Source organism: Saccostrea cucullata, unplaced genomic scaffold (assembly GCF_032062105.1).
Source record: "Saccostrea cucullata isolate Sc308-1 unplaced genomic scaffold, CSIRO_AGI_Scuc_v1 ctg12556, whole genome shotgun sequence".
Classification (NCBI taxonomy): Eukaryota; Metazoa; Mollusca; class Bivalvia; order Ostreida; family Ostreidae; genus Saccostrea; species Saccostrea cuccullata.
In genome coordinates this window covers 6,181-14,440 of record NW_026920917.1, presented here as the reverse complement: position 1 = coordinate 14,440, position 8,260 = coordinate 6,181, and the positions used below count along the sequence as shown (strand labels likewise).

General features: G+C 34.9%; 2 protein-coding genes across 2 annotated transcripts; one reads left to right on the top strand and one right to left on the bottom strand.

The window, feature by feature from the left end:
- Positions 1-1,544: 1,544 nt before the first annotated feature.
- On the bottom strand, positions 1,545-4,108 carry LOC134258654 (uncharacterized; the record flags this gene model as incomplete). Its single annotated transcript, XM_062741197.1, has 4 exons — positions 3,770-4,108; positions 3,028-3,084; positions 1,878-2,726; positions 1,545-1,682 (listed from the first exon to the last, which is right to left on the bottom strand). Coding segments are annotated over exons 1-4 (1,383 nt in total), but the record flags the coding sequence as incomplete, so codon positions are not given.
- Positions 4,109-4,300: 192 nt separating this feature from the next.
- LOC134258653 (cell death abnormality protein 1-like) lies at positions 4,301-6,335 on the top strand. Its single transcript, XM_062741196.1, has 5 exons — positions 4,301-4,305; positions 4,782-4,993; positions 5,293-5,544; positions 5,649-5,789; positions 6,169-6,335. Exons 1-5 carry the CDS (start codon positions 4,301-4,303, stop codon positions 6,333-6,335), a joined length of 777 nt encoding a protein of 258 aa, XP_062597180.1.
- Positions 6,336-8,260: the final 1,925 nt, after the last annotated feature.

Genomic DNA, 8,260 nt, shown 5'->3' with positions numbered 1-8,260 from the left:
AATACCTATAAAATGGAGGCCCATGGGTCACATGGTCACTAGCTGCAGATCTGTAGCGTTATGGTTTTATATATTAGTCTTTGACTGCAGATCCTGTAATGCAAAAAAGGTGCAATTTACGGCGCAATATTTTTTGCGCACTTCTGGGGAGAATTTCTCCACTTTCCAGCATCGGTCAATTTACTACCTTTCACTCCCTAATTCTAGGCACATTATTTAATCAATCTGTATATTTTATCCATCTCCCAACCCTTTATAGTCGTCTCTACTCGAGATAAACTCGCTTGATTAAAATTATTTGTTAGATTGCTGAAAATTCACATCAAGCGAGTTTATTGCCTGTAGAGATTACTATAAATGGCTGGGAGGTGGACAAAATATACATATTGGCCAGAGAATGTGTCTAAAATTAGGGAGTGAAAGGTAGTTGATTGCCTAATGCTAGAAAGTGGAGAAATTCTGCCCAAAAGTGCTCAAAAAATATTGCGCGTAAATTGCACCTTTTTTGCATATGGGGATCTGTAGCGTTATGATCAAAGACAAATATATAAAACCAGATCTGCAGCTACATGGTCACCTGAGCATATTATGCTCAATTTGATGAATACATGTATTATGTAAATTATTGAATTATATTGACTTTTCATTGGCGGATCCAGAGGGGGGGGGGGGGGGCCGGGGGTTGGAACCCCCCCTTTATTTTTTGCCAAGTGGAGAGAGAGAGAGAGAGAGGATAAAAAGTTTTCTTAGATTATATATTTATAAGTCTTACTTATTTTTTGAATAGATAGATTCTCACACATTTAGTTTCCTCCAATCACCTTCTCTATTATATTTTTTATGAGAGAATGGTTGCGAGGTTTAATTTGATATTAGATTCCCGCGATCTTTGGCTGTGTTTGCTAAATATGTACCGTTTTTATCATATCATGATCAATTGAACGAACTAACATGTAACTCTTTGTTTTAAAGCCCACCCACACCCCACCCCAAAAAGGTTTTTCAAATTCTTAAAGAAAATTATTTATAATCTTCAACAGTGAAACGAATCCATTCAATTTTAAGGCTTCCGTAATTTTTTATTTTTTTTTTTTTTTTTTTTTTGCTTTGTTTTTATTTTGTTCGGAATGGGGGTACGCTTTTTTTTGAAGGACATAAAACATAGATAGTATTTACCACAACCTTAGATCTTTCCATACAAGTCTGTGAATCTTTGCTTGAGAATATGTAGGGGGTTAGAGGGGCATAACCCTGGAACCCCCCCCTTTCAAAAATTGCTGGATCCGCCCCTGCTTTTTCCTTGGTTAAGCCCAATATGAAGAAGTGTGCATTTAGAGGCAAACACCTTAGTGCGGGTATTACTGTCTCATGACAGCTACAAAACTTTCAAATAGTTATGCTAGAAATGTACAAAGTTTAAAATATTCCTGTCATTCTAAATATTTCATTGAGTGTTTGTCTCTGTTACTTATTATAAATTATATTTCAAAAGGTAGACATTGTTGTTTAGAAAATTAAGACAAATTCAAAAGCATGATGCGAACCCTTTCTAGCTCTTCTATCATTTTCATGTCATCCTCCTCAAAGTCAGACTCATCTGAATTTTCTGCCACATATACATGTATGTCACCATGCTCACTGGTATCAAAGAAGTCTTCTTCAAATATGCCATCTTCGAACACCTAATAAAAATAAACACCTTAACAATAATGAATTGTTAACTTTTTAGTTTATAACAATATATCAGTTTTAAACTACATGTAAAAAATTGTTAAATACACTGTAAATGCGTAATGCATTTACCGGTAGTTGATAGCATAAATAATTTTCTTTACATAAGTAAAAGCATGCTTTATACAAATTCGTTATCAACATACTTTTTGGCAGCAAGATAGATCTCCTATGGCAACAACCCCCAAGGATGAACAGTAATCATTCACAGCCTGAGGGTGCTGTTTGCAGCACTTTGGATCGTAGTTCCTCACACAGAGCCCTCCACGGTCTGTAGAACGCCCAACTGCCACACCCATCTGACCTGCTTGGAAAATATTTTTGCAATCCACAACTACATTAGGTAAAGTTAGCCCTTGGGACTTATGAACAGTCATGGCAAAAGCCAGAGCAATAGGAAATTGTTTTCTTTGTGCTATTGTTGCACACTGTGCAGGGTCAAATACACTAAATGTAACCTTGTTTAGTTTAATTATTTTGTCTTCAAATTTCACAGTTGGACCATCGTCCTCTAACCTTAGCACAGTTCCCAGTAACCCATTAACTAGAGAGTCGGAGAGATTTCTAATCAGCATGACTGGGGCACCTTCTTTAAGGAAAAGAAGTTTATTTGCGATGATCTTTCTTAGATATTTCTGCTCCCCTTCTTCATCAGCACAGTAACTTGTTGGTTCTCCTGGCATTTTGTGCAGTTCTGTCATGTTGAAACAATCCACTTCAAAATTTGTACCAAATAGAAAACAGGGACTGCTTTTTGTCGAAGGTCTCTCTAAGGCAAGCATCAACTGGTTTGTTTGGTGACTTGGAACACCCCGCTCTAACTCATTGATGGCTAGGATCAAGTCCTCATCACTCTGACGAATTACTGTTTTAAGTGTTATGATGTGTGTGATCGTCTTTGTCCATACATCTGAAGTAAACGCATGATCTCCAGGATCCCTGTATAAGTCATTTGGGACGGGTGGTAATTGGAAGAAATCACCCACACACACAACCTATGAATAATTGGGAATTTTAAAAAAATATTTTAAGAACAGAATATTATTGTATATTTATCTTCTTTTCTGCAAAATGCCATGATTCTCACAAACTAGACTTGTATTACACATATTAAAATCATAGGCTATCTAGTGTTTTATGACAATAATCACCTTTTACCGGTATTTACATGTTTATTAGTTTGCCTATCATTTACCATTATCCTTTATAATATATGGAACCTATTTTCTAGGTTTAATCAACAGCAATATCTAAAGCTATGCAATTTTTAGTGCATTGATGATTCAAATTACTAACCTGCAATCCACCAAAATATAGGCTTGGTTCCTTAACTGACCTGCAGATGAATTCTAGCTAAATAAAGAAAATAGACGATTATATATAGTTGAGCGGGGAATAACTAAGATTTACAGTAAGATTGGAAAGAGCTATTGCTGCACTGCATCGTTCAATATACTTTGAAATCGATATGCATTTTACAAATAATGATATAAACAACCGCTTGGCAGTAAGTGAGTAACATACATGTACATGTACAGTAATCAGGCAATGGGCCTTATATAATCAGGTACAGTCCAAAGACTATTTCTACCTCTGTAGCTATTAATAGCTATGTAGGTATTTCAACAAATGAGATAACTCTAAGGAATGTGAAATTCGTCTATTAGGCCTACCTACTTTAGTATTTATATGTAAACAGTACCTCCTCAACATAAACAAATGTGCATTTAATTTCACACGGATGTCGGTGCAAACATTCTCAGTATAAAACTAGATTATTCCAAGAGCTCTCTTAAATTTTGTAAGGTTATCTAAGCGATAGACATGGCCTAGTAACTCAGATATCAGATGTATTTACTTTTCTCCCGTAAACCGGAAATACTGTCTGCTACGTAAAAACAAAATCGGAACGGCTCTATAACGTTAATATTTGTGATAGTAACCCATGGTAATGCTTATATAATTGCACTTTATAAGAAAATACACAGGGTAATATTTATGGCAACATTCTCATTTTCTCAAACAAAATTATACACACCTTCTCAAAAATTTTCCTACTGATCATAGATATTTCATCTATGACTAGCAAGTCGCATTTCTGAATTCTGCTCTTGGTTTCTTCACTGAGGATTTTTAATAAGTGCTGGTTTTCAAACCTTCCATCTCCTAGCCCTGCCCAGTGGTGAATAGTTGTGGCGCCTTGGAATTGTCGTGCCGCCAAACCCGTGCTAGCGGTTACGGATGCACGTTTGTCTTTAATTCTTTTAAGCATTTCCTTTATTAGATATGACTTTCCCGTCCCCGCCTGCCCCAAAATTACACAACTATGTCCACTTTCAATTAAATTCAATGCCCTCGACTGTTCTTTGGTAAGCATGGTGCTCTTCCCGCAAAGCTTCTATTCTGTTTCAATATGTTAACCAATCAGATTCATGCAGGGAATTCCCATTAACATAATGATGTAAACTTCCGGCCCCCTTTGGCGATTTTTCGCATATCTGAAGCAGTAGATAGAAAACGAGGAGAGATTTTAATTAATTGCAAACGAAATGTGCTGATTTGGTTGAATATGTCGTAAGTATAGATGTTGAAGGACCTGCCGCTACACGGAGAGGATCGCAAAATTATCTTGTCATTCCGTTTCGAGCGAAAAATCGTGCTGATGTGGCTGGCCTAAAAAAATTCAAGATGGCGCCTTGGGTACCTTGTTTATTATAAGGTAAGGGTATAATTTTTTTTATTAAAAGAAAAATAAGTAACGTCAGGTGCCTGTGGGTAGTGGCACTATATTGATTATTGCTGAATATTACTGATCAGTCGAAATGCATTTTTGTTCCCCTACTCTGTCTGTGGGTATTAAGTAACCAAACTAAACATGCTAAGTGTATAGTTATGATGTCTTTTTCAAAATTGTGAATGCCATGGTGTCTAGTTTAAAACATGAACCAATGTCAATCATTGTAAAGTTGTTGCATGATGCTCAGGTGACCTATACGGCCCATGGGCCTCTTGTTTTTCATTTATTCACAAGATAATTTTGCCCTGCGGAGACCAGCATGGCAGGAACACGGTTATCCAGGTCATTCTTCAGACTGGGGAGCCTCTAAGGCAGTAGATGGGAAGTATTCTAACCGCTCAGTATGGGGAAACCAATGCACATTATCGGCAAACGATCAAGTGAGGGCAAAATGGTATGTAGATCTAGGGAGGATAGTCAGCATCAGTCACATCCACATCTACTACAGGACTGGTAATAAACCTAGTAAGTGTGATACATGTACTTGTTAGCTATTGTTACTTGAGAATCGGACATAATGTTGGTTTTTCTTTATGTTTAGGGGGCTTTTTTTCTTTAGCGTAAGAAAAAAAATGCAAAGGTTCATTTTATTCAAAGTTGGTAACAATAATGCTGCGCTTTTTTTTTCTTGAAATTGTAATTTGTATTTTAAATAACGTTCTATTTTAATGGCATGCCAAAATTGATGCGACTTTTCCTTGACATCATAGTTGTTTACAAGAAAGAAGCAATAGCATTCTTATCGAACATTTCAATCTATATAGGCCCTGGTGCATTCTACAGTCGATTTGCTGGTTTTTTCGTCTACATTTCAAATGATACTTCCAAAGACAACGGTATTGAATGTTTTCATGAAATACAGAAAAATAACGGTACACCCACAGAAAACCAAACTATAAGTTGTCCATTTGACGGACGTTATGTGATATACTACAACGAGAGGAGAGCTGGCTATCACTATCCAGACTACTACTCCGCATTTGCTTTTAATGAATTGTGTGAATTTGAAGTTTATGGTGAGTTTTGCATTTTCTGTTTCTGTTATACATGTAGATATACAACATGGATGTTTATAAAAGAAATAAACAATGATAACAGTGATATTATCTTTTTGGAACAGGATGTCCTAATTCTACATACTATGGAAAATATTGCGAACAATCGTGTTCGGACAGTTGTCTTGGACAGAGGTGTAATTTCTTAACAGGGAACTGTCTCATGGGATGTTCAAGTGGATATGAGGGGCCTCAATGTAGACAGAGTAAGTGGTGAATTAATATGCAGGTTTATTTTTGTGTAGGTAATAAATATATTACGTTTTAAGCAAAAACAGATGCAAAACTCTAGTGAAAGTTAGTACAAGTTATTTACTAATTTATTTGTTAACAATTTTTATTAGAACCTTTCCGAAATAAATGTAATGAAATATATGACACAGAGAGGAAATATATACATGTGTACATTGTGTTTGTCTATTTCTTTTAACTTTCTGCATCGCATGTATTTGTTCTGATAAGTTGTGTTATACATGTATACATTGTACACCATAGTAAATAACTAACTCAGAGAGCGATATTTTTTTTCTTAAACGCGGATCTTATATGTACAATACAATTAATCATTCTATAATTATCAAAAAGAATGTGACGGTGGAATGTTTGGAGCAACCTGCAGTCAAAAATGTGGTCATTGTTATGGTAATACACAGTGTCATCATATCAACGGCACATGTCAAGCAGGATGTTCTGCCGGATATGTTGGATCTCTTTGCAACAATAGTAAGAAAAACTATATCGTCAACGTCTAATAAAGATCAGTGTCAAGTTTTTTCTCAATCACGTAAATATTGTGTTAATGGCATTGCATGAAACGCCAACTAAAATGGTAAACACATTTGGCATATTTGATTTTCTGGGAATAGACATTGACAGTTGACATACAGATGTATAGAAAAAAACAAAAATCATTCCAATTAGCTTTTTATATGAGATTTACTAAATACTGGATACTTTTTGGTAGAATGTGTGGGTGGAACCTACGGATTGATGTGTAACAAAACTTGTAAACTCTGTTCTGATGGATCAAAATGTCACCATGTGAATGGTTCATGCGTGAATGAATGTTCTTCAGGATATAAAAGTCCTTTCTGTATCACAGGTAACTGATTGACAGCGTTTTCAGATACATATATTTTGTTGCATTATCACACCAACTAATGATTTCATTCCTCTTTTAAGAATAAAGAGTGAATACATGAACGTATGATTATTTTTCTTGCATTTATCAAAAGTACTTATATATACGTGTTTACTCATTAATAATTTTTTAGACGTGCTTAGGATTTGATCATAAAAATATCATATATTTTAAGAATGTGACAGTGGATTGTTTGGCGATGGTTGCAGGCAGACTTGCGGTCATTGTGTTGGTAACGTAGCGTGTCATCATATCAATGGTTCCTGTCTACAAGGATGTTCTGCCGGATACGAGGGTCCTGTTTGTAAGAAAAGTAAGAACTAGGAATATTTGGTACACTTGCTTAAAATATAAACATTGGACCAACTTTAAAATAATGTATGCTTAGCCTCTCTAGACTTGATGGTAAAATATTTCGTCGTTAGGTGGGGGAAAATCTTTTTTCCAGAACATATTTGTTGACGGAATATGATACAATGTACATATATAAAAAAAGAACATGAAAAGTTAATCCATTTTTAGTCATCGATGTGGATTGAAATATGTTTACTTAAGTTTGAAATGATGCAAATAAAGCAGACAGAATATTTTTTTTAATTGAATTTTTTTTTATGATGTTTGAATTGATGTGATTTATATATATACTTTCTTTAATATACTTATTTATTAATAACTTCACTTGATGAAATGAAAAAAAGGGCTTTCTGTTGAAAGTGTGCCATATTTCAACCGAGTTAAATGTCTTGATTAAACACCTTCAAGTTGTTTTAACCTCCAGGTATATATTTAAAATTAATTTTTGTTACCTTGTCCAATTATTAACTATTTCAGCTTCAAATTTGCGTTTAAGAGTAAAAAAGACTCCCCTACATATCTTAATGTTTTTGATTTTTCCTGAGCCAGGAAAGGACAAGTTTACATTTAAAAAAATACATGATTTGTATTGTTTTTATTTACAGAATGTGACGGTGGGAGATATGGTTTGAACTGTGCCAAGAGCTGTGGTCACTGTCGTGACGGCTCACAGTGTCATCATATCAATGGAACGTGCTTGACAGGCTGTTCTCCCGGATACAACGGATTACTCTGCATTAGTGGTTATTTATATTAATTAAACTTTATTTCTTATTAAAAACGAAAATCAGCCATGAGCACTTTATACACTATAACATGTTCCAAAGCAAATCAAAAGTAAAATGTCAATATTATTTGAATTTTAATGTTCTTTCTGTACCTAAATCCTGCAAAGATGAATAATTGAATATGTATCTAAAAGTAGCAACACACAAAGCCCTACAAAACTACTCTATACTTAATATATATTATACACAGCGAAAGAAATCAAGAGATCTAAAATGTAATTTTATAATGAATTTCCTGATTTATATTACTTAGAATGTAATGGTGGGACCTATGGTAATAACTGCAGCCAAAGCTGTGGAAATTGTCTACAGGGTACACAATGTCACCATGTTAATGGTACCTGTTTACAAGGGTGTTCAACTGGATACAAAGGATTGGTTTGTACACAGCGTA

Excerpts from the sequence above, each read along its gene's own strand:
- LOC134258653 (XM_062741196.1), top strand. Across the intron at positions 4,994-5,292 it reads CAGGACTGGTAATAAACCTA|GCCCTGGTGCATTCTACAGT; the intron begins GTAAGTGTGATA and ends CAATCTATATAG. Across the intron at positions 5,545-5,648 it reads GTGTGAATTTGAAGTTTATG|GATGTCCTAATTCTACATAC; the intron begins GTGAGTTTTGCA and ends TTTTTGGAACAG.